Here is a 26321-nt window from a genome sequence, read left to right on the forward strand (position 1 = left end):
TCTGTGTCTCCCTCTCTCTCTGCCCCTCCCCCGTTCATGCTGTGTCTCTCTCTGTCCCAGAAATAAATAAACATTGAAAAAAAAAAAAAATTTAAAAAAAAAAAAAAAAAAGGTACCATGTGCTTTATAAAGCGTCACCGAGGCCCGCAGCTGACGGGCGCAGTGTCCCATTCCTGTCCCCGAGGCCTGGCGGCAGCCAAGTCCACACGGCGTGTCTGCGGGAAAGGCCGCCCGCACCGGCGAGGGGACAAAGGCGGCCCCTGGTTGTCGCCCTCTTGGAATCCCCGGGGCACCATCCCTCCCGCCTTCCTGCCTCCTCTCCTCGCAGGGGTGCCACCGGGCGGGGTCGCGGGGTGCGCGGTCGGCCCGCCCCCTCCCCCTAGGGCCGCCCCGCGGGGGCCCCAGCACCAGAGGGCAGAGCCTTCTTTCCAGAACCTGCATCCAGAACGGGCTTTAGCGCCTATGGCCTGGGATGGGGGGGGGCGGGGGGGGGAGCAAGGAGGGGGACTTTTCACCAGTTCGTGTTGGGGGGGTTGACTTTTGAATGTCGTGTTACTTTAGAGCCTCGAAAGCAGCCAGGCCCCTCCCGGTTTTTGTTCCACCGCGTCCCTGGAGATCATGCCCAGAGTGGATTCATAAAGCGGGAGCCGTGTAAATGGGCATTGCATCTCGGGTAAGGACAGGGTCGGACACATCACAGGTATTGCCAGAGGTCATGAAAGCAGACGGCAACCACACGGTTACTTAAATACAGAAAAGTCTCCCCGAGAAGGAGAAACTCCAGGCTTGCTAAAGTGACCTCTCCGCTCTTGAACCCCATTACAGCCTAGCAGGACCGTGCGCGAAGGAAGAGTGAAGGGGATAGAGTTAGCATGCACATTATTTCTTCTGCAGAACACATAGCAAGAGGTCGTAGCAAAGCTACAAGAACCCTTGCAAGGCGCTACTTTGGGTTCCTAAGTACCTGTGAGGCCTGAACAGCCACTGCAGAAATTTCTCAAGCTTCTTTTGTACAAAGAGGTTTTTGCTCCTCGTTCTATGTAGATGAAAATTTTTACTTTGAAAACCTGCTCAAGGATTCTATCAATAAAAACAATTAACCAGGAGCTGGTGATTTAAATTTATGGCCACTTTTTATTTCTTAGCTTATAAAATGCCTATTTTCAGTTACAATTTAGGCTACGAAAGATACTATTGTAACACAAAAAATAAAGTTTTAGTAAGAGTTTTGTAAATATTATGATCTAAATTACATTTACGTACCAAACATCCTCCAATATCATACTAGAAACAGTGCGCTGCTCTTAGAGTTATTTAAATTCCTCACTGACCATAAAAAGTCTTGCTAAGGCATTCTATAATGCAAAGAGAAGAAAAATATTGTGAGGAATGAGAAATGTTAGAGCTTTGCAGTGCAATAATATAAAATTAGAGTGAGAAATAACATTTTCGGACTTTAATGAACAACGTCTATGTGTTATCCTGTATTTAAAAGTGATTTAGAGGGCTCCTGGCTGGCTCAGGTGGGAGAGCATGTGACTCTTGATCTTTGGGTCATGGGTTCGAGCCCCATGTTGGGGGTAGAGATTGAATAAATAAACTTAAAAAAAAAATAAAGGTTATTAAGAGAATATCCTGGATTCCATGGAAGTGGGGGTGGGGAGGAGGCAGTAATCTCCTGATCTTTACAAAAACACACTTTGAAATCATGCACCACTTTGTATAAGAATTTGTTTGGTGGAGGGGCGCCTGGGTGGCGCAGTCGGTTAAGCGTCCGACTTCAGCCAGGTCACGATCTCGCGGTCCGTGAGTTCGAGCCCCGCGTCGGGCTCTGGGCTGATGGCTCAGAGCCTGGAGCCTGTTTCCGATTCTGTGTCTCCCTCTCTCTCTGCCCCTCCCCCGTTCATGCTCTGTCTCTCTCTGTCCCCAAAATAAATAAACGTTGAAAAAAAAAAAAAAAAAGAATTTGTTTGGTGGAGATCCACAAATCCATGTTACAAATATCAGACGAAAAAGTTCACAAGAAAAAGAAATTCAGAACAAGATTCTTCTGAAAAAAAGGAATTATAGTGTTAATAGGAAAAACCTGAAAAGAGACTAAATCTCACGAAGTTAATTTTTTTTAAAGGATGCGTGAATTGTATTCATAGTTCTAACTCTAGATGTTCTTGCATAAGAAATCCACAACCTAGTCACTTACTTGACAATCAAGGAAAGCCAGGATGGCTTGCCCTTTCCCCCTTTCTATTTTCTTTTTAAACTTAAGGCATCTTTTTTGTTAATCTCATGGGAAAATAATAATTCAGTCAAATGAAGTTTAAAAAGGAGAAAGTGAACGATTATATAGAAGAAATGTTTTAGAATTTTAATACATGGATCTGGGGATGGATTAGTAATGATGGAGGTTTTAGAATTATCACACATTATGTAGCGTCAACCGGATAACTGAGCTTCTGCAAACACAGATGCAAAACATAATTGTCTTGTATGCTGCAGATTAAAAGATAACATGTATTGTGGGCGCCTGGTGGTTCAGTCGGTTGAGCTTCTGACTTCAGCTCATGTCATGAGCTCACGGTCTGTGAGTTCGAGCCCCACGTTGGGCTCTGTGCTGATGGCTCAGAGCCTGGAGCCTGCCGCAGATTCTGTGTCTCCCTCTCTCTCTGACCCTCCCCCGCTCATGCTCTCTGTCTCAAAAATAAATAAACATTAAAAAAAATTTTAAAAAAATGTGTGCACTACTAGGTAATTATCCAAAGGACACAGGTGTGCTGTCTCAAAGGGACACATGCGCCCCAATGTTTATAGCAGCACTATCGACAATAGCCAAAGTATGGAAAGAGCCCAAACATCCATCGATGGATGAGTGGATAAAGAAAATGTGGTGTATATACACAATGGAATACTACTCGGCAATCAAAAAGAATGAAATCTTGCCATTTGCAACTACGTGGATGGAACTAGAGGGTATTATGCTAAGCGAAATTAGTCAGAGAAAGTCACATATCATATGACTTCCCTCATATGAGGAATTTAAGATACAAAACAAATGAACAGAAGGGAAGGGAAGCAAAAATAATATAAAAACAGGGAGGGGGACAAAACAGAAGAGACTCTTAAATATAGAGACCAAAGAGAGGGTTGCTGGAGGGCGCGTGGAGGGGGGACGGGCTAAGTGGGGGAGGGGCATTAAGGAAGACACTTGTTGGGATGAGCACTGGGTGTTACACGTAGGGGATGAATCACTGGATTCTACTCCTGAAATCATTGTTGCCCTATATTCTAACTAACTTGGATGTAAATTTAAAAAAACAACGTGTGTACAATTATTAGGTAGAGCATTTTTGTTTTAAAGTAAGCTTTATGGAATTATAATTTATTTCCTTAAATCAAGAAAAAATAATTTTAGTGAAATTTCCACATAATTAACAGGCTAGAGAAAATACATCTGGAATCTTAACCATAGGGAGAGGTGACTTCTGTCCTATTGCACTTACTGATGCTTACGGTGATGGAAATACTGCTCATGCCCCCAGGGCAGAGAAGGGCTCTAGCCTCCAGGGCCCTGGATACCTCACATAGCCACAAAACGTAACGCATGCTTTGATATTTTATGTGAATGGAAATCACAACAGCCCCCTGAAAAAACACCATCGGCCCTGTTGGATTGCAGAATTCTACTTCTTAATAAATTTGTGATTTTCAAGGAGACGAATCTAATTTCACACTCCTACCCATTCACTAAATGGGCCAATTAGACTATGGTCAATTCATAATACTGGCATCTTCATCAACGTATGGTGAAGAAAATCCAATTTTAAAGTGCAGAAACTTAAAAACTTTTTAAAGATGACTGAAATGTAAAAACTATAATTGTAGTTCTCATTCTCATCTCCAACCCCACTCAGAATTCCATCCTGGGTAAGTCAGAAGGTTATTACTAACATTTATAATGGTAGGACTTGAAGAACCTGTGGTCACATCCCCTGAATGAGTTGTGCTTTCGCCATTAGCTGCAGTCGCTACCGAAGCTTTTTTTTTTTTTATCGGAATGCTTTTCAAACTAGGGTTTTCCGGTGGCCCTCCTCGGCCAGGCCGGCTGGGCCCTACTGCCTGAGCCTAAGGCGTCCACTGTATGTGATGAATGTCTGCGTCTACAATGGCACTAGCTATGCCCAGCCGAGGGAGAACCGGGAGAGCAGTCACTCAAATAGTTTTCTGTAAGGCTCAAATCTGAGAGAGGCTGAACGCGTACGTATGGGAAATTAGCATTTCTCAAGCCGTGGAGGGGCGATTGTCCACGTCTGCAGCAAACGTTAACACCCTAATGAACATGCTGCACCCATTCATCCGAGAATGGGAACCACAGTCTTTTTCATCAGATGCTGGTGGGTCACTCTTTATGATATAAAACGCCAAGTGCGTTTAGAGTGTGGCTCCAGAGGGATTGTCAGGAAATTGGAGTTCATTCATATAGAGAAAGGAATCAAGTTGGAAAGTGTTTGGTGTTTTGCTGAATAAGGGCTGACAATACTCAGTGGAAGTCGGAGGGCGAGAAGGACCAGGCTCAGCATGACTCCCGTTCATCGGTCTATAAACAGAGACGAAGACAGGACAGCAGAATGTGCAGTACAGAAAATTCTGCCGCCTTCCAGCCACAACCCACAGAGAAATAGCCCTGTCAGTGCAGCGATCTGCATGGGTGACAAATGAGGCGCACGCACATCCGAAATCAGCACATGCATTTACACAGGAAGTAAAACCCAGATACTTTTATTTACACTTTAGAAAGCAAACAGGCTGCCCACAAACAATGGTTAGGAAACTCTAAGAGGTTGTTGTTTTTTTTTTTTTTTTTTTTTTTTTTTTTACTCTTAAAAAAATGTAGGTCATTGATTCATCTGTATAAATCATTTTTCTGGCAAGAGTGGTTAACTTTTAACCTCCCATTCAAAAACTTCACAACTTCAAGTATTTGAAATGCACTTAAAATTTCCCCTTTTATTTTGTATCGTACATTCTCGTAGCCATTAGCTGACTCCTGAGGTCGAAGAATTTCTTTTAAAAGAAAATCCAAATCTTTACCAGTATGTAATGGGACAAATTAGCATTCTCTCGGTCACTATTCATCTTAATGGTACTAGTTTTCCTTCATTTTTCCTGAAAGAAAGTCGGGGGGGGGGGGTGGATAGGCATACCTGTACAATTCAGATCAAAGCACAAAATATCATTTAAAAAATAAATACCTAAGGCATACCTGCCACACTTGTATTTCAATTTCCTCAACTGTTTAAAAATTACCCCAAGTGTCGCTGCGTTTCTACCTGCTCTCTTACCAGCAACCTCCGTGGCTCTCGCCTGCTGGGTCTCCGCCCCTGGAGGGTACCTGCTCATCGTCACTCGTCACGAAGCGTACGGTGTGGGATCCTGGGCTTCCCAGGCAATTTCAGAAACTCAAATGACAGTCTACGGACTCGCTCTAGGTCTTTTTTTAGTGCAGTTTGGCAAATATCCCAAATGAAATTCAACTCTAAGTTAAAAGTATCAAACAGAGATAGTGCTAAGGGCATCTGTGACTTTGTGGGCTGCCCAGAGGCTCTGGGGAAGTGTAGGAATGGAAGACCCAATTGCCCCCAGGTAAAGACACCTGTCGCTTTACCACAACGGAACAGTTACCCACAGAGACGGCGGGAGCCCAAGGCTGGACAGCAGCACCTGCAAAGGCGGCCCAGGTTGTTGGCCTCTTGGGTTGCCGTGAACATCTTTCCAGGGTCAACAGCCCCTGCACCCACGTTGCCCCCACCTCCCCATCTCAGCAAGCACTGACGTTCTCCCCACTCTACCTCACAGTGTTAAGAACAGCAAGCATGGACACACAGAAACCTGCTCTCCTCCTCGTGATCTTCCCCTTCCGCCACTGCAGTGCCCTCTCCCTTCCAGGCTCTCTGTCTACCTGCAGACTGGAACTGCACTTTGGTTTTGGTTGCGAGAAGAAACGGTTATTATAAAGCTGTCTGGAGAGACGCCCGCTAGATGGCCAAGTCATTCGGTCTGGCCCGGCCGCCGCTGGACTTACTGGCCTTGCTCAACCGCCCGGGGTCTGCGGGGGGCAGAGGAGGCGCGAGCATCTCCCCCTCGGGGCTCCCCGCCTGCTCCCCGTCCAGGTCGGGGGTCCCCGCCGATTTGCCGTCGTCGCCCAGGCTGCTGCCGGTCCCGTCCGCCAACGGGCCGGGGGCGCTGCCGCCCGCGCCCGCGTCCTGAGCCAGCTGCCCGGTGCTGCCCGCAGGGCTCAGGGAGGCAGAAGCGGACCCCGGCGGCGAGGCCTTTCTCCCGGCCGTCTGCTGCTCGGCCTCCTGGTTGGCCCAGTTCTGCTCTGCCGCTAGCAGGTGGTGGTTGCCGTTGTGGAATCTGGCAGGGCGAGCCTTCTCGCGCGCCTCAGACGGGGCGGCCGTGCCGAGGTCGGTCGCCGGCGGAGGGGCCCCGGGGTAGCCCGCGGCGGTGGCCGGTCCCAGGGAAGAGGCAGAGTGGGTGTAGTAAGGCGGGAATCCGATGGTGACCGCGGGCAGGGCGGACGGGGAGGGGAGCGGCAGCGGGCCCACGCCGCCAGGCTTTGCGGCCCCCAGCCTGGATTCGGGGGAGTCTGAGCGGTAGTGATTGGTCATCCCCTGTTTGAGCTTCTTCCAGCCCAGGTGGTAGATCTCCAGCATGTTGAGTAGCAGCGACACGCAGGCCACTGCCAGCATGAAGATGATGAATATGGTCTTCTCCGTGGGCCTGGAGATGAAGCAGTCCACCGTGTTGGGGCAGGGCCACCGGTCACAGCGGTAGAGGGGCTTCAGCTCGAAGCCGTACAGAAAGTACTGGCCGGCGATGAAGCCCACTTCAAAGAGCGTCTTAAAGATGATGTTGAAGACATAGGTCCGCAGCAGGGCGCCGGCGATGCGGATCCGGCCCCGGTCATCGCGCACCGGCGGCCGGTCCTTCTGGCCGTGGCCGCCGGGCCCGCAGCGCGCGGCCGGCCCGGGGTGCGGGCCGTCGGCCTTCAGCAGCTCCTCCTCGCGCTCCTTCTTCTTCTCTTCCATGCGCACGATGTGCAGCACGTGGCCCAGGTAGATGAGCGTGGGCGTGGACACGAAGATGATCTGCAGCACCCAGAAGCGGATGTGGGAGATGGGGAAGGCCTTGTCGTAGCAGACGTTCTCGCAGCCGGGCTGCTGCGTGTTACACGTGAAGTCCGACTGCTCGTCCCCCCAGACCTCCTCCGCCGCGGCGCCCAGCACCAGGATCCTGAAGATGAACAGGACCGTCAGCCAAACCTTGCCAATGACCGTGGAGTGCTCCTGCGCGTTCTCTAATAGTCTCCCCAGAAAGCTCCAGTCGCCCATTGCTTCAGCTTGCTAACCTGCAAGGGAACATCGCCGGTTAGTAGGAAGGAGGCCGCGGGGGGCAGGGGCAGGGGCAGGGGCCGGCGGGCGCGGGAGGGGCGGGGCCCGGCACGCGGCGCTGGGCGGTCGCTCCCCTGCGAAGCCATCCATCCTCCCGCTGCCAAACGAGGGAGGCGCTGCGGAGCCCTCCACGGCGCGCGCGTGCAGAGTGTGCGTGCGCCTGCGTGCGTGTGTGCGCATGCGCCCGTGTGCGTGTGTGCACGCGTGCACGTGCGTGCGTCTTCCCACCGTGGCCCCGAGCCGGGTTACAGCCACGCCCGCAGCGCCGTTGTCACTCGGAACTACTGTCGCAGGACACGAGTGCGGCATGAACCAGATGCCCACAGGTGACCGAAGCCCTTAAACCCTGTGTCTCCATCTAAGATGGGACGATGGTCATCGGGTCATGCGCAGTAAGCTGCTTCCTAGAGGAGGGACGGAGGGCCCGTGGACCCCCCCCTGTGGAGGTAGCTGTGGTCCTCGGACGCGGGGGCCCAAGATGAGAAGGGGTCCTCCGTGTCGCTGCTGCCCCAACAGGCCTGACGCTTCCAACCGGAACTGAAAGGCAGCTCCATTCTTTGCGTCAGGAGAGCCGTCTACGCGGGGAGTTCCGGCAGCGCTGAAGGACACTGTTCTCATTTTGAATTTAAAAAATGTTCACAAATATTAATTTTTATGAACTGGTGTGAAGACAAACAAAACATAACTTTACTCACCATGATCTAAAGAAACAAATGTTAACGCTCTCTTGGAATAAACTTCCAACCCTTTGTTTCCGCCATTCGAGGTCTTTGGAGAAACGTTACTATTCACATATCCTACCAGCCTCCTTGCCCCTGTTGTGACTGGCGTCTGTTCTATTTGGCATGTTCTTACAAGGGAAAATATTTTAATGTAGAAACTGAATTATTGGACATGAAACAACCCACTCTCGCATGAAAGATGTCGGGTGTCAGGGAACCGTTCTAGATGACATCCTGCTTACCCTAAACCCCGGATGTCATGATGTCTCTGACCGCCCTCTCTGCCCATAGCCATGGCCCTTCCCTTCACTCTGCTGAAGCGTTTCCCCTGGGGCACAGGACAGAAGCCTTGACCGTGCGGCCCAGCCCTCCGTCCCTGGTCCAACACCCTGGTGACGCATGCTTCTTGTGATCCCCGAGACGGCCTTTATGCCTTTGCATGTCCTGTTTCTTCAACTTCAGACTTGGCCCCAGGCCAGGCGGGGACTGGCCTATTGGCCTCCACTCTCCCTTCAAGAGGGGCCAACTCAGGCTGACACGGGTGCCCTGTGTTTTCTCTTCCCCTTATCATGGCCTGGCTTAACGACTGTTGCCCCCTTTGCATTCCAGGAGGTTCTCTCCATCCTCCCACACCTCCCACCTTGCTAAGCTGCGAACGGCATCCTCCCTCCTTGCTGTCCCTGGACACACACAGCCTCCAGAGTTTCTACAGAAAACCACCTTTAAGCACCTTGACTGCTTGTGGACTTTCTCCCTAATTCTAGTTCTGAGGTTGGGGTTTGCATGTGCACCCTTTCCTCCTTGATGTCTGCAGGCAGGACAGCTGGGCCGTAGCATTTCTGGAAGTCTCTAAGGAAAGGTCAGTGGGGGAAATTTATTCTTCTTCCTGCCACCTTCCCAGATGTGCAGGCAGGTTCTGCCTTGTCCAGCACAGCATAATGTGCTAAAAGGGAGTCAATGCGATGTGCCTGGTGGGTTCTCCCCACCAGAATGCCACGAGGGAGGGCCTGCTTGTCACAGGGCCTGGGAAGTGTTGCTGGCACTGCCCTGCAGGGCCAGGGAAGCAAAATGTTCCATAATGATTGGGGCGTCCCCCACAGTAAAGAGCTGGCCCGCCCCAAATGTCCATTGTGCACCTGTTGAGAAACACGGGGCCAGGGAAACATTTCTTGAATTAGTAAATCAGACGAGAGGGGGTACAGCTGCTGACTGTGGCATCTTGTTACTCACCTTTGCCGGCCCAGCCTCTCCAGAGTTCTTGAGGTCCAGTTGCTGCAAACACTTTCAGGTAGGTACCCTTAAAATGAATTGTGACCTCTGGGTGCAGCTATGGAATCACAACGTGTTACCATCTGCATGCTTTGTGGGTACTCTGGCATGTGTCAAAGCTCAGGAAATCCTAAAGAGGGGACAACTAAGAATGTGTCCGGTGGGGGGGGGGGGAGCGGGGGAGAGCCCACGGCTCATGCACTGCATGATGGCACACACTGACAAGGTCTTTCTGCAAAGGAGTTCAGTAATATGTAAGAGATATAAAAATCATGATACCTTGGGGCGCCTGGGTGGCTCGGTTGGTTGTCTGACTTCGGCTCAGGTCACGATCTTGTCCTAAGTGATCTCATCTCAATCTCATGAGTTCGAGCCCCACATGAGGCTGTGCATGGCCAGTGCAGAGCCTGCTTGGGATTCTCTCCTTCCTCTCTCTCTGTCCCTCCCCCGGTCGTGCTTTCTCTCTCTCTTAAAAACAAAGAAACTTAAGATCATGATACCTCTAACCTCTAATTCTACTCCTGGGACATCATACCAAGGAAACAATCAGAGATTTTGATGAATGGATGAACATGGATATTGACTGTGAATTATTCATAAGAAGGAATAATTGGAAACAGAAGTGCCCACTGAAGGATGAGCAATTAAACACATAGTAGTGCCCAAGGCTGGCGTCGGGATCTGGCTGACCCGCTCCTACTCCCATCCCCCTCTCCCTTGCCTGCCCGTAATGTGATCGGGAAGGGAAATGCTTGCTTTCCCACCTCCTTTTGTTGTCTCCAATGAGGTGTAAGAAGTTGGCTGGGGAACTTCCGAGAAAGCTTTTGGTTTCCCAATAAAAGGGCAGATGGCTACCTTTGCCGTCACTTTCCCTATCTGCCTATGGTGAGGACAGATGCGATGCCTGGAGTGGGGCAGTCACTTTGCAGGCATGTATCAATAAGCATGAGGGAATGGTCAAGAAAGTCCCGAGGCACCTGTTGTGGCACTGTGCACCTGCTCAATCAACCGCAACATAAGCTCTAGCCTTATGTGAAGGGAGAAAACCCTGTTTGTTCAAGTTAGGTTTCCTGTTGCTCGCAGACAATTCCTACACTCTCAAATTATTTACAGGTTAAGGCCAGCTATACATGAAAAGCTGTGACTCATTCATAAGTGCTAAAATACAAGGTATTCATCAGGCATAACTTCGAAGATCATTAGTGACTTGAAGATACGTTCGTGCCATACTGATAAATGACAAAAACCTAATACAAAACCATAGCCTTTTACCCGCTATTTCCCACACATTCACACGTGCAAAGGAAGAGCGGAAGGTACTGACTTGTGAGCCACAGCGTTTCTAGAACTGGGTGATTTTTATTCTCTTTTGCCATTTCTTTGCATTTTCTGTAACAACTTACTACATTTATGGTCATAAAGGATTAATGACCATGACTCATGTTTCAAAGTTCTAGTTTTTGAAAAAACCTGATTCTTTGTTCGTTGTTCTTTCATTAAGGTGTCTGCTGCTTCGACCTCTTTAATCATGTCCCTGGTAAGCGCTCAAAAGACAAATTGATACACAGGACATCAGCCCAATGTCAGACTGGAGACTGACCCTGGGGTCTCTGAGATGCGTCACAGATCCCGACAATGGCTGTCACTGATGACACACAGCTTAAACTGGGTTCTCCCGCCACGGCAGTCTGCCGAGTTCCCCCAACGCAAGGGCCGGCCTCTTTGTATCCTGATGTTCGCTGCTGAGTCTTACCACTACCACGCTTCACAGTTTGGGTTTTCTTCTGGAAAATACATGAATGAGCGAATAAAAACATTAACCAGAGGAGTATCTATGACAAGGCCTGCAGTACGGGTCAAGGTCAGATCGAGATGGGAGACTCCACGGCAGAAGTGACCTCCCCTCTCTTCAGAGTCGCCCCAGTCTGCTCCAGATGCCACGCAGACGTTCTTAAGGTGTTTTATCAACACCACTTTTGGATCCTGCCCCTCAGGCCACTTCAGTAGGAAGACAACAGCAGAGGAGGGAAGAAGCACCGTCTGAACAGCAAGCTCTGCCGCTCAGTAAGGACCAGCAACGGACCAGAGGAAGCCTCACGATCCGCTGAGCATTGCCAGCCAGCGACACGAACACAACCTGAGCGAGTGAGGAGAAAACGGGTTTATTCTTACTGTCGGTGTCGGGCCATTTCGGGACGAAAGCAGAGCAGCTCCTGACGGCTCCCAGGGCCGAGCGCTTCACTCCGCGAGGTGCCCGTGAGCTCGCCGCAGAGCGTGGCGCACTCCGTAGGTGACTGCTCTCCCACAGCGGCAGTGGGGTCCTCGAGTACCCGGACGTCAGTCACCTCCTCGAAGTGGCATTTAATTGACTTTTGCTTTTATCGCAAGGGAAACTTTGGTTCTGACACCAACACAGAACAGGACCTGAGGCCGCCTAGTGTATACGTGGCTGCTTCCCCGTTCTTCTGACCGTCCTGCTTTCCCTTTCAGAGGTATACAGGTTCCCCTCGGCCTTCGGGAGGCGTTACGTGTCCCTTGGGATCCATCAGTGGCTATCTATTCAGTGACCGTCTTGTGCTCAACTCTGGGCCACGGGTTCTGTTGAATACAGTGGAAGTAAACACATGGCGTCTATCTGGGAATCTGTTTGTGGAGATGGGAGAACTCAGGAAAATGGGGAGCTGTACAGGTGCGGAGGGATCTCGGAGAAAAAGGAGATTAATATGAGGGCACGCAGGCAGGGAAGGCCAGCCAGGGGAGAGTGGAATTTGAGCGGCGATTGAGAGAGGTGGCTTTGGGCAGGGGACAGGAGTGCACTTCAAGGCCAGAACAGCGTTCCCTTGGCAGCGGGAATATGTGTGACCTGGTATCAGGAAGCGGTGAGTTTAAACGGCTGCTTCTGCACAGAAGAGCTGTGTGGCCTGCACACAGTAGGCGTTCACATCGAGGGCCGCCAAACCACTTGGAGAGCGGGAGACAGGCCGAAAGTGCTGCTCAGGAAAGAAGGGGCCCCTCTGACGGCCAGTGGGGACTCAGGAAGAGTGATAATCTCCAAGTGAGTGCTGAAGGCCTGGGCTGAATGACAGCAGCAGCAAATGGAAAAAGGAAGGACAGAAAGGAGACACAGTCTGGAGACAAAAATAAAGCAGGATGCAGAGTCTGCCGAGAGTCCGTGAAAGGGAGAGGCGTGAATTAAAGACAAAGCTCACATTTCTGAGCCTGAGTGGGAAAATCAGGGGGTCATTTGAAGACAGAAACATTGAGGGAGGCTTGCTAATTTGGGATTGGGAGACCAGGTGAAGAGTGGTGGTTTTGTCTTTCCGGATCAAAAGCAGCGGTGGGACAGATGGGTGAGCTGCCCAGGAGGAAGCTGGAGACAGAACCAGAAAAGGCTGGAGAGGGTCCGCAGTGTAGCTCCACTCTCCCGGGGAAAGACGACAGAGCAGAGAACAAAGGATGGACGTCTGTGGAAAATCCAGCGAAACGCATGAAGACAGCATGGGAAAGGACTCCCCGCCCTCGGCCTGTGTGGTCCGTGTTCGATGAAGGATCGAGGGACTGGCCAACTGGGTAAGAGCCTGAGAGTAAGCAATGACAGAGAGCGGCGATGCCCGGACAGTGTGGAGGGAAGGGACCTTCCCCAGCGGGGGCCCGATCAGCTCTGCCAGACAAGTTCACCTTGTCTGGCTTGTAGTTGCTTTTGCTTTCGAAGTAATGTCAGCAGACCCTTCCTTCTTTACCGAATTGGCCCCAACACAGAGCCCTGTCTGAGCTACTAAGATGCAAGATTACGTTGGGCGTCAGTACGAGCACGGCCCACGTCACTGCTGGAGCGCTGTTCGTGTCTCCAAAGGCACATTCTCTGACTGCTGTCAACACGACCGGAGAACGAGGGTGACACGGAAGCGAGGAGGCCGAAGGAGGACTCTGAAGAAGGAGGTGACGACCAGTGTCCGCATTCTTTGTGTGTTCGAGAAGGATGGGCATAAAGCAAAGGCTTCGATCTCACAATAAGAAGGCCACTGATGGTCTTTAAGTGCCCAGTCTAGTGGGAGCGTTGGGGCAGAAACAAAAGCCTAGACTGGGAGCTGAAGAGGCAGAGTGTGGGAGGGAAATGGAGGCATGACACAGAGAGTCCTGTTCAGTAAGTCTAGAACCTAAAGGAAGGGCGACACGAAATGGGTAACAAGGCCCAGTGGAGGTGTTTTCAAGATAGGGAAGGCTGTGGGTGCTTGGCATCAGAGAGGCGGGGTCACAGGGACAGGAGGGGCGGGGCAGGGTCAGGCTGCCCAGCAGCAGGACGGGGCAAAAGGACGCGAGGGCAGACGCAGGACGAGCATCCTCCGCGGTGATGACAAGGCTCTTCTCGGCGGGGTCGAGCAGGCGGTCATCTTCTCAGGCAAGGGCAGGACTTAAGCCCCTGAGAAGAAAAAAGGTTTGATAACCAGGGAACAGAGGGGATGAGAAAGGGACCGGGCTCCCCGAGGTCCCCGCACAGCCAGACTACAGGTTGCGGCCACTCAGTGAAGACTGAGCAGAGGCCACACTACCTGTGAGGTGCTCGGTGCTGAGCAACACAGAGCACTGCCTGGTGCCTCGTAGGCTGTGGCGGGAAAGATGTGGGGCAGAAGAGAAGAGAGGGCAGGTGCTGCGTGCCGTGGGTGGACGGAGAGCTGGGGCGGGGCAGGGGGAAGCACAGAGGGCAGTGCAGGGGCTGCTGAGGGCTGGCTGAGAGGGGGACATCCCAGTGAAGAACCGGGCCTCGGATATGAGGGACGAGTCCAGGCAGAGGACGAGTCCAGAGGAGCAGACAGGTAGACGCAGGTCAGGGAGGAAGTCTGGAGGTGGACAGATCGCGGCGGACAGTGAGGAGAACCTTGGCTTAGGCTCCAAGTGAGACGAGAGGGCACCGGAGGGTTTGAGCAGAAGAGTGACGTAATCCGGCTTCCATCTTCACAGGACCCTTGTGGTCGCCGTGCCGAGAACGGCGGTGGGGCGGAGGGGGTGAGGGTGATCGCGGAGGGTCCAGTGAGGAGGCTGTGCTATGATCCAGAAACGTGACAGTCGTGACAAATGGCTGAGTTTGCACAGACTCTGAAGGTCGGTCCAGCGTGATGTGCTGATGGGTCAAGGATCGGGTAGTGCCGAGGAGAGGCCAAGGTTTCCACCCCGAACAGGAGGAAGGATGGGGAGACCAGAGGAGGTACAGGTTTGGGAAAGGCATGGAAATCAGGAGTCCTGTTTTGGAGATGGTAAATGTGAGACATCTATCAGACATACAAGTGTCGAGGCCAGAGATAAACATTGGGGAGTCATCACCAAACCCCAAGACTGGACTGAGATCGTCTGAGGGCAGGGGAGAAGGACAGGGGGCTGAAGACCAAGCCGTGGGGTGCTCCAGCATTTGGAGGTTGAGTACGGAAGGACAAGCTTACAGAATAGCTGCTTATTAGGAAATGCAACTTTTAGTTAGGACTCTGGGAGATTAACACCCAAAAGGTGTCATTTGTATTTTTACTTGATTCCCTTTTGTCACAATACACTGACACTAAAAATATAGTTACTTGGTTTTTAAGTTAGAGGTAACGAAACATGAAGCATGGCTAGGCAAATTAATTTTGTGTTACCTGTGACTGCCTAGAACATTGTTGGGTAGGACCAAGAGGGTCACATACAGGCTTAGCCGGAAAGAGTTCTATGTTCGATGAGTAATATCTGCTAAGGTTTGGTATGGGGCCGTGTGGCCCAAAAGCCAATTTTTGCCAGCCCTGAGTTGGCACAAATTTAAAAGAACACGGAAGGCTGAACCAGTCACGAATATGATGCAATGCAAAATGGCTTATCTAATTACCTTTTTAGCAGGTGGAAAAACTGTTTTCCATTAGGTTTAAACCTTACCTGCCTATTTCAAGCTTTCACATTTAAAATAGTAATTTCCAGATGCCATGGGGACCGTCCCCTACGTTATTAAGCACTTACCACAGTTTTTCCATAATTCTGGTCTCTTCAAAAAGGAAACAGAATTCAAAATAAGTTCACCAAAATAACAAAAGACCCCTTCTTCTTTTACACTATAGCCTCACCTCCAACACTTAGTGTTGTCTGAGCTGCTAAGACTAAAGAGCAAGATGGGGACTAGGCTTTTAAAAGCTGGCTCGGTGCCACTTACAATTCAGTGTCACAGCAACGGGAGAAGTTCAACCACACAGACAAGCACAACAGAGGACGAAACCGAACCCCTGAAGTTTCAGACTGAGTAACGTGTGACTTGTTTTCCATCTCCAGAAGAGAACCACCGGTCACACCAACCAGCAGGGCACCGATGGCAACAGTCCTACATACACGTGACTGTCTGGTAGGACGAGTCCTCAACTTCGTTCTTCACAAAGCTGGCTTTTTTGTTCTTCCCTATGAAATCTAGCCTGTCAAGGTCCACAAGAATCTGAAACGTGACTTTGTTGGGACAAATGAAATTTATGGTGGCACGAAATTTAGCTCTTTGTGAACTAGTTTCTCCGCCAATAAAGCACAACTGATCCACCGCACAGACCTTCTTCATGCCCTTCGACAGTGTGTTAGGACACTGGAGCTAAAGGTCTTACACGTCTTTTGTTAGCTTTATCCCTAATTTATACTTGTTCGATTTGTTGTTCCAAATAGTTTTTTTTTTTAATTCTTTAATGTTTATTTATTTGAGAGAGAGAAAGAGCAACAGACAGACAGAATGAGCAGGGGAGGGGCAGCGAGACAGGGAGACAGAATCTGAAGCAGGCTCCAGGCTCTGAGCTGTCAGCAGAGGCCGATGCGGGGCTCGAACTCACCTCGGTGCCCCTTAATTTTTTTAAGGTTTATTTTTGAGAGATTGAGAGAGAGCGAGCATGAGCAGGGGAGGGGCAGAAAGAGAGACACAGAATCTGAAACAGGCTCCAGGCTCTGAGCTGTCAGCACAGAGCCTGACGCGGGGCTCGAACTCACAAACCGCGAGATCATGACCTGAGCAGAAGTTGGATGCTAAACCGACTGAGCACCCCTAGGCGCCCCTGGAACATTGTTTTTTTTTTTTTGTTTTTTTTTGTTTTTTTTTTTTTAATTTTTTTTTTTTTACATGTTTTTTTTATTTATTCTTGAGAGAGAGAGAGAGACAGGGTGTGAGAAGGGGAGGGGCAGAGAGAGAGGGAGACACAGAATCGGAAACAGGCTCCAGGCTCTGAGCCATCAGCCCAGAGCCCGATGCGGGGCTCGAACTCACAGACCGCGAGATCGTGACCTGGCTGAAGTCGGACGCTTAACCGACTGCGCCACCCAGGCGCCCCACATTGTTTTTATAAACTGATCTTGTATCCAGAAACTTGTTAGAAAGCTCTTACTTGTTCAAATAGTTACGAGACTCCTTTGGATTTTCTATGTAACATATACATATAACCATTTCATCTGCTATTAAGGATAGATTTGTTTCTTCCTCCCCTAATTCTAATTCCCGTTATTTCTTTTTCTTGTCTTGTTTTCTTGTACTGACCACTCCTAGCACAATGTGATGATGGTGACACCTTTTCACATTTTTGTCTTAAACATGAACGCTTCTTAGGTTTTAGCATTGAGTATGATGTTTCAACTTTTATCAGGCTAAGGAAGTTTCCTTGTAATCTTTGTTAAGTTTGTTGGGTTTTGTTTTCTAAATCATGAAAATCATGAATGAGTTTCTGAATCATGAATTTACTAAATCGGATTTGGTACTTTTTTTCCCACTGCTGTGAATTTTTTAGATGGTGAAGCACCGTATTACTCATTTTATTTTTAATATACTATCACATTCAATTTGCTACTTTATTTTGGATTATTTGTTCATGCCTAAGATTGGTCTCATTTTTTTGGTACTACCATTGGATTTGGGTAAGAACATTATTTTAGCCTGAAAAACTAAACATTTCCCTGAATAAGCTTGTATAAGAATGTCCTATAGAAGAATCTGGAATTAATGTCTTTTTTTAAGGGGGTCAGGAGGAAGCCTAGATTACAAATTCAGCTTCATTAACTGTTATTGACATAAATAGGGCTGCTATTACTCTTAAGTCAATTTTGATAGCTTATATCTTTTAGAAAATTTTCCATTTCATCTAAGCTTCAAATTTATTGGCATAAAATTATCCATGGTATTTTCTTATGATTTTGAAACTGTGTGGTATCCGTACTTAGATCCTTTTGTTTGGTTCCAAATATTGTTTATTGGAAGCTTTTAAAGTATAAGTCTTGCTAGAAGTTTTTCTTTACAGAATTTTGATATGCTTGAAAAAGAATGAGAGTTTATTTTTGTTATTTTTCCCAATGTCTTATCACATATGCTGTATTTACAGTATACAGAGCAAATCTCCAAAGATCTCCTATGGATCTTTTAAGTAGGGACTGTAGGTTTTGGGATTTGCTAGTATTAGTATAAAATACACATATATAATTTAAGGGTATCCTCTATCTTAGTGTAAAATTATTTATTACCTTACAGTTCCAGGGGATTCCTTATTTTAAATGGAAAATGTGCGTGGGCTCTATTACTTAACTTTTCACTAATCTAATGCTCTGGCAGGAGACATCACTATCGTACTTAATGAAATCGTAAAACACCGATTTTCCAACTTATTAATAACTTTAAAGCACCGCTAGAATTATATATTTTTGTTGTCAGAGAATAAATCTCTAGAAACATGAAATTGTTTTGAAATTATACTTCAGGGGCGCCTGGGTAGCTCAGTCAGTTAAGCGTCCGACTTTGGCTCAGGTCGTGATCGTGCAGTTCATGAGTTTAAGCCCTGCGTCAGGCTCTGTGCTGTCAGCAGAAAGCCCTCTTCAGATCCTTTGTCCCCCTCTCTCTGCCACCCCTGCCCCCCACCGCACATGCCCACGTGCTCTCTCTCTCTCTTTAGACATTTCAAAAATTATTTTTTAATAAAATTATGCTTTTTTTTTTAAAGATTTTATTTTTCAAGTAATCTCTACATGCAACATGGGGCCCGAACTTACAACTCCAAGACCAAGAGCCACTGACTGAGCCAGCCGGGCACCCCTTAAATTATACTTTTATTTATTTTATTTATTAAATAAGAACGTATGCAAAACACTTGCCATCCATGTATTATTATTATTATCTCTATATTTTTTCTTGCATGCGGGGATTTTAATTGTTTTGGGGAGGGATTTAAATTGTTTATAAACACCTGAAAAGTCACATGCTCTAAAGTCTTTACTTGGCTAAGGTAAATATGGTTAATACTTTTCATCCTTAGTCAAGGGAAAAACTCAGTTTTTCTTTTGTTTTTGACATTCTGTAATTTAAAAGCTGAGCGAGAGGTGATTTTAAGTGGGGAGCAACTTAAACAACTGTTACTAGTTTAAAAACAAATGTCTTCAAATTTTATATTCAATAATTTTTTTAACGTTTATTTATTATTGAGAGACAGAGCATGAGCATGGGAGGGGCAGAGAGAGGGGAGACACAGAATCGGAAGCAGGCTCCAGGTTCCGAGCTGTCAGCACAGAGGCCTACGAAGGGCTTGAACTCACGAGCTGTGAGATCACGACCTGAGCTGAAGTCGGACGCTCAACCAACTGAGCCACCGAGGCGCCCCTATATTCAAGAATTTTACGTTGGAGAATTTTATATTCAAGAATGACAACACTAAAAATACCCTTAACTTTTTATCCACAGTATTTCTTCTTTAAATACTGTGAATAAAATAAATATCCCTACCAAAAACCAGTATTAAGTCACCATTTCCACAATTAGAGTTCTAATATTAAGCTAGAAAATTAACAGCTGGTTGAGCTTCAGTTCAATTGACAGAAAAATGTAGAAAGTCTGGAGCATAATTAGAAACGCGCCTGTCTTCCAAGCACTATTCATGCCTTCCTGGCTTCCTTTTTAAACCCTCCAAATGTCTGCCCTGTTCCATCACCCTGTGCAGGCCTCCGGTGTCTCCTGCCGATTATTAGATGGCAGTAAAAGTTTTAAACATCACTTATGTGACAGACCTAAGAATACCATTTGAAGTTTCGCTTATTTAAACATTTTATGTACACATTTTGGTGTCATTTAGGGTCAATTTTAATGTATTTCCGCATCGGTACTCAACTTTTAATTAGTGAATAATGAAAACAAAAGTCCTACTCTTGAAATAAAGCTGAATTTACCAATACCTCCTGAAGGGTGGCTTGGGGCGCCGGTGAATGACAATAAAGAAAATTCCAAAATATGGAGAACAAACAGAGGGTCTCTGGAGGGGTTGTGGGAGGGGGGCATGGGCTAAATGGGGGAGGGGCACTAAGGAATCTACCCCCGCGATCACTGTTGCACTCTATGCTAGCTAACTCGGATGGAAATTCAAAAAAAGAAAATTACAGGGGTGCTTTCGCGAGTGCTCTGAGCAGGCTCTTGTCCTAAAACACAGATGGGGCACTCTGAACACCATACCAAGTACTGACTTCCTAGAGTCTGGTCAAGTAAAAGGTAGTCTCCCTAAATAAATCCAAGCGACATCCTTCAGGAGTCTTACTCATCCACCGAGGAGATACGGAATCACGGCATTTTGGAGCCAGAAGAACCTGGGAAGCCGTCTGGTTTATCTATTCTCTTCACTTCACAGACTGGGAAATGCGGGCCCCGAGAGGGGACCGTGATTTGCCGAGGGCGACACAGCTCGCTGAAGCCGGCACGAAAACTCCTGACTTCTGCCTCTGGGTCCGGCCCACCTTCCCCTTCCGCGTGACTTCACGGGGTTCTGCACCAGGCAGACTGTTCAGCTGACTACAGCTGCCCTTGCTCTTTTCTCCCAGTCCAAAGTGGCTAAAATTTGGGCTAAATATTACTGACGTGCTAACAGTCCCGTTACTCCATCATATAAATTGGAATTGTCATTTAAAAATGTTTTAATGTTTATTTTTGACAGACAGAGAGAGGCAGAGCACAAGCAGGGGTGGGGCGGAGAGAAAGGAGGACACAGAATCCAAAGCAGGCTCCAGGCTCCCAGCTACTAGCACAGAGCCGGACACGGGGCTCGAACCCACAAACCGTGAGATCGTGACCTGGGCTGAAGTCAGACGCTTATCTGACTGAGCCACCCAGGTACCCTGCAAATTTTTAATGTTTTTTTTATTTTTGAGAGAGAGCACGAGCCGGGGAGGGGCAGAGAGAGAGGGAGACACAGAATCTGAAGCGGGCTCCAGGCTCCGAGCTGTCAGCAGAGAGCCTGACTCAGGGCTTGAACTCACAAACTGTGAGATCGTGACCTGAGCTGAAGTCAGACGCTTATCTGACTGAGCCACCCAGGTACCCTGCAAATTTTTAATGTTTTTTTTATTTTTGAGAGAGAGCACGAGCAGGGGAGGGACAGAGAGAGAGGGAGACACAGAATCCAAAGTGGGCCCCAGGCTCCGAGCCATCAGCACAGAGCCCAATGCGGGGCTCAAGCTCACGAGCCGTGAGATCATGACCTGAGCCGAAGTTGGAGGCTCAACGGACTGAGCCACCCAGACACCCCTGGAATTGTCATTTTGAAGCAAATTCAGATAACTGTCTTTACTCTTGCTTAGTGAACGAAACCTCTCGGCCTTATACTCATGGTATTTTATGGTTACATTTATATTACTGGCACAGATGCCATCTGTCAAAATGGTTTCTATTTTTGCAATAATAATTTCCATAGTATAAATATAATTTCCCTTTTATTCAAACCTACTTTTGTTAGGATATAACACGGAAATCTCATGTATGTTCTAGAATAAAAGATTCATTTTAAAGCTAATACAAAATGGAGGTTCATGAATAAAATGAGTGTTAGTTCATGGAGATAATCAGGTGTCGTGAATGAAAAAAATTGTGATTTTTACATTTTAGTATCATTAGTTTGTTAACTCTAAGTTTAGAGCAGACCACTAATTCCTCAAATTAAAGAAATGTCAGAGTGCAGGCACTGCTCACATTACCCATTATGAAGTCATACTTTTGAAGATCCGAGATTTTAAAAAAGCACCAGAGGATGAATACTAACCCAGTTATTACGATGAAGAATTTCCTGCCACTGTAAGAACGAAAATTCAGATTGAACTTTATCGCTATTTTACTCCTTTTACGCATTATATGGAAATGGCAAAAACATAGTGTTTTTAGAGACCCACACATGCTGTTTAGGGCCACACGCGTTGGACTTCTTTCCGTCTTCAATTTGGCGAACATTTAGCAAACGCCTGTCGTGTGTGTGCAGTGTGCGAAGTAAGACACGGCCTCACCCTCAGGCGGTTCATTCACAGTCTGTGGGTGAGACAGACTTGTGACAAAACTAATCGAAATGTGATGTGACAAGCGTCACACAGTGCTGGTGACGGCCACACCACATTGGAGTGGGGAGAGACTCCCCAATCCTTGGGTTTGGTTGAGCTTCTTAATGCACAGATCCTGAGAGTCATGCTATCTGCACAGGGCGAAATACCTCTCAAGGGCCGTTCCGCCGTCTAGAACGTTCTGACAATATTTTAGCACATTACAAAAACCGAGTGTTTATTCGTGCGTTTACATAGGATACTGAGGTAAAATCCTAAAAAACGAATCTATCCTATTTCCTGTGTTAGGTGCATGTTCAAGCAATGGTAGCATCTGGAAGACTAATTATAGTTTAAATTCTTTACATACATGAGGCCAAAATGGTAGTGATACATACACATAAAGTTTAAGTGTGTATGTAAAAGTTGTTTTTGTTAAGGAAATGAACACAACTTAAAATTTAAGTAACATTCCAGGAAACTGTGTCAAAAATTAAAAAAAAAAAAAGTTAAGTTTATTTTTGAGAAAGAGAGGGAGAGAGAAGAGGGAGAAAGAGCGCGCCCACGGGCGGGGGAGGGGCAGAGAGAGAGGGAGCCACAGAATCCCAAGCAGGCTCCAGGCCCTGAGCTGTCAGCACAGAGCCCGACACGGGGCTGGAACCCAGGAGCTGTGAGATCACCACCCGAGCTGAAGTCCGACAATTAACTGACTGGGCCACCCAAGCGCCCCGCCAAATTTTTTCTTATTGGCACACGGTGACATTTTGTTACATTTCATTATTTCAAGGTGGCTTTAAGCTGGTCAATATAAATAGCACCGTCTCATTTGTTACAGTAGTAAAATTTTCCTGAATTACTTTATGCTACAGGAGCACGTGCACTGCCCCCCCCCCCCCCCAGGATGCTTATCTGGACATGAATCAAACTGCTGCACCAGCGGAATATGTGCCAAATTAGCTGTCGTTTACTTTGAACACACCGACCGTTGGAAAACAAAGCCCCCCTTTCCCTCTGTTATCTTTCAATGTTTGTTTTGCAGTACATTTCACAGCACATCGACGGGCTGTCGGTGAAGCGATGCGCGTATCATAAACCACAAATTTGAATTCCCGAGTAATACCAACGAAGCCCAATTCCCGTCTCAGCTGTTTTCACACGGCCATTCTTCAATGACATATTTTGACGCTCTCTTGGTAAAACCAACACTGGAGGACTCCACTTGTCCCTAGAGTCTCGGTCACACATGTTCCTGAGCCGAGAAACCTGGGTGGATTCTGTTCACTAGGGCGTCCACACTGCGACTCACGGTTAGAAGCGCCTTCAGGAAGGGGTTACTACAGAAGGCAGAGAAGGGTTTCCCCGCTCTTCTGTGAGTTCTTTCCCCTTAAGCGCACCATCCCAGGCAGAGGGGCCAAGAAATGAGATCGTAGGTCCTGGCACTTACGATTAAAGCACTTCTTGGGCGGGGGGGGGGGGGGGGGGGGGGAAGACTCTCAAAAAGTTTCTTGGAAGAAGTAGGCGAGCCAACGCCGTCCCTACAAGGCGCCGACGCCCCTGCACAGCGGCACCCGGCCGCCAGCCGCACCCCAGCCCCGCGCCGTTGCGTCCGCGGACGCGGTTCGAGCGCCCGCAGCGGCCTCGGCACCCCGCAGGTCTGAGGCCCCGGAGCCTCGCCTGCTCGCCCGAGGCGGAAAACGCCGCCGGGAAGCACCCGCCGGCCGGCCTTCGGCCGTGCGCCGGCGCTCCGCAGACATCTCGGGGCGCGCGGGGACGCCGACTATTCCCGAAGTTTCCCGAGCCCCCGTCTCTGACCCGGTCACTCCCACAACTCCCCGGACATCCCCCCCGGGGATCCGGAGAGGCCGGGGGCGCACACGAGCGGCGGGGCTCGCGCTCCGGCCGCTCCGCCCCGGCCCGCCCGGGCAGGTCGGGGCGGTCGGGGGCGCCGGCGTCCCGCCCGTCCTTCCGCCCCGGCGCTGCCCCGCGCTTACCCCGCTGTGCCGCGGCGGCGACCCGGGTGCGCTCCCTCTCGAGCAGGGCTCCCGGCCGCTCTGAAAAGGAGAATCTTCTCTTACACGTGCGGTGCCACTTCACGCGTGCGCCCCGCGCCAGGGCCCGGCCTCCCCGCCCCGGCGGCCATCCGCGCGGCCCCAGCGCGCCCCGCGCTCGGCGCCCCCACGCCGCAGCCCCGGCCGCCGCGCCACGCCCCCCGCCGCCTCCACCCCCGGCCCGGGGCCCGCGCGGGGGCGGTGCCGGGCAGGGCGCGTAGCGGGGGGGCCCCCGCCCCGCTGCCCGCCCGGCGCCCCGCGCGCTCGCCCCGCACCCGCGCCCCGCCCGCGCTCCCCGTCCCGCGCCCCCGCGAGCAGCCGCTCCCCACGCCGCACCGCCTCTCGTGCGCCGTCGGTCTGCACTTGCCCCCGCACCACGCGTGGCGCCACACCGCGCCTGTACCCCGCGCTCCGCCACAGTGTCCGCATTCCCACCGCACCTGCCCCCGTCACCCCGCACCGGGCCCGCATTCCCACCCGCACCCGTCACCCTGCACCGGGCCCGCATTCCCACCCGCACCTGCCCCCGTCAATCCGCACCGGGCCCGCACTCCCACCCGCACCCGTCACCCCGCACCGGCCCCGCGTTCCCACCCGCACCTGTCACCCTGCACCGACCCCGCGTTCCCACCGCACCTGCCCCCGTCACCCCGCACCGGCCCCGCATTCCCACCCGCACCCGTCACCCTGCACCGGGCCCGCATTCCCACCCGCACCTGCCCCCGTCAATCCGCACCGGCCCCGCATTCCCACCCGCACCCGTCACCCCGCACCGGCCCCGCGTTCCCACCGCACCTGCCCCCGTCACCCCGCACCGGGCCCGCATTCCCACCCGCACCTGTCACCCCGCACCGGCCCCGCGTTCCCACCGCACCTGCCCCCGTCACCCTGCACCGGGCCCGCATTCCCACCGCACCTGCATCCCGCGCCCCCACCCACGGGAGCGCCCTCCCACTCGGGATGTGGGCCCCGGGGCTTTTTCCCGCCGCCCGGCTCCCGCGGGCCTCGGGTCTGTTCTCCACTGAAAGTTCTCGGCGCGCGCGCGAGGGGCGGAAGCGGGATCCAAGGGCGCCCGGGTTCCGCCTCGGCCGCCCCCCCGGGGCACCCCTCGCGCGCACGTGCGCCTGCCCTCGTGGGGCGGACCCGCGGCTCTGGGGGCGCTCCTGAGCCGTGGGGCGCGTAGGCGTTGGGGCGCCGCGGCCCCGCCCGCGTCCCGCCGCCCGGGGACGCAGGTTCCAGATGGCTGGCACGGGACAGGGCCACTGCGCATGGGGCTCCCACTTAAGCTGGCCACATCGGCCACAGAAAAGCCAGAGCCGCGGCGTGGGTGCTGTCGGGGGCCGCGCCCAGGCGCAGGCTGGAGCGCGTCCCGGAAAGGGAGCCGAGGAGCTATAAATAGTGGCCGCGAGCCTGGTTCCCATCAAACACACTTAATTTAGCCGGCGGCCATAGGGATTCTTATTTATTTATTACTTATTTTTAAAGCACTTGTTCCGATGCACTTGAGACTTGGCCCTGCCTGGGGGACGGGGAAGGTGTCCCCCTAGGTCACTCATTCCCGCCGGTCCTCGTGACCAGATGCCAGGGCGAGGCCTAGCCTGCTTGCCCAGACTGGGGTGAAGGTGTTAGTATCTTCTTTCCTCCCCACGGTTGGTATCGCGCACATTTGAAAGCCTACCACGAAAGCCCACGGAGCAAGAAAGGAAGCCCGTCCTTGTCTATGATTGTCTCAGTTTAAGTGTTCTCTCCGCTTCTCAGGATTCGCTTTTGCATCCCCAGGGTTTAGCACGGGACCTGGCCCGGACAGGATATTTAATAAATATTAGTTGACTGAATTTTGTTGACCCTGCTAGAGGCTGAAAATGATCTCGGAATTCCCTTTATGAGTGATGGACTTATTGCGGGAATGTGGCAAAATCAGAGTCTCTGATTGTTTTCAAATTTCCACGAAGCAGCTTCCGATCGCTGCTTTATTGGAGTCCGGATCTGCTCTGATTGGCCATCTTCTTTCCCTGGAGAGATCTGAACTGAAGGTTATATCCTAGGGAAGAAAAAACCCTAAGCTTCTGAAAGCACATCTTAAAATATCTTCTCCCTTGTAGAACGTGAAGGTCTATGTATGTAGCAGGTGATGGTCATGTAGACTTAGTTTGTTTTTTTTTTAATGGAAAAATAATTTTCTGTTTAATTAGTTAATTAATTGATAGAGTTTATCCATATTGAGATAGATTGAGAGCGCACGAGCAGGGGAGGGGCTGAGACAGAGGAGAGAGGGAATCCTAAGCAGGCTCTGGGGGGGGGGGGTGCAGCAGAGTCCCCGTGCGGCCTTGATCTTATCAACCAGGGGATCATGACCCAAGCTGAAATCAAGAGTGGGAAGCTTGACCCACTGAGCCACCCAGGTGCCCCTATTTTTTATCTTTCATTGAACTATGGTTGACATACAATATTAATATTAGTTTCAGGTATAAAACATGGTGATTTGACAATTATGTACACTGTGAAATGGTCATAGCAGTAAATGTAGTTACCAT

At 50.2% G+C, this 26321-nt stretch overlaps 1 protein-coding gene across 2 annotated transcripts; it reads right to left on the reverse strand.

Moving 5' to 3' along the window:
- Window positions 1–4757: 4757 nt before the first annotated feature.
- GJA3 (gap junction protein alpha 3) lies at window positions 4758–23922 on the reverse strand. 2 transcript variants are annotated; one of them, XM_045443927.1, is made up of 3 exons: window positions 23731–23922; window positions 11037–11220; window positions 4758–7402 (listed from the first exon to the last, which is right to left on the reverse strand). In XM_045443927.1, the coding sequence occupies exon 3, from the start codon at window positions 7383–7385 to the stop codon at window positions 6030–6032; it is 1356 nt and encodes a 451-aa protein (XP_045299883.1). In that variant the 5' UTR covers window positions 7386–7402; window positions 11037–11220; window positions 23731–23922; the 3' UTR covers window positions 4758–6029. The 2 variants fall into 2 exon arrangements, with proteins under 2 accessions (XP_045299883.1, XP_045299872.1); XM_045443916.1 differs by lacking the exon at window positions 11037–11220 and having other exon boundaries at window positions 23731–23921.
- Window positions 23923–26321: the final 2399 nt, after the last annotated feature.

This window comes from Leopardus geoffroyi, chromosome A1 (assembly GCF_018350155.1).
Source record: "Leopardus geoffroyi isolate Oge1 chromosome A1, O.geoffroyi_Oge1_pat1.0, whole genome shotgun sequence".
Taxonomy (NCBI): Eukaryota; Metazoa; Chordata; class Mammalia; order Carnivora; family Felidae; genus Leopardus; species Leopardus geoffroyi.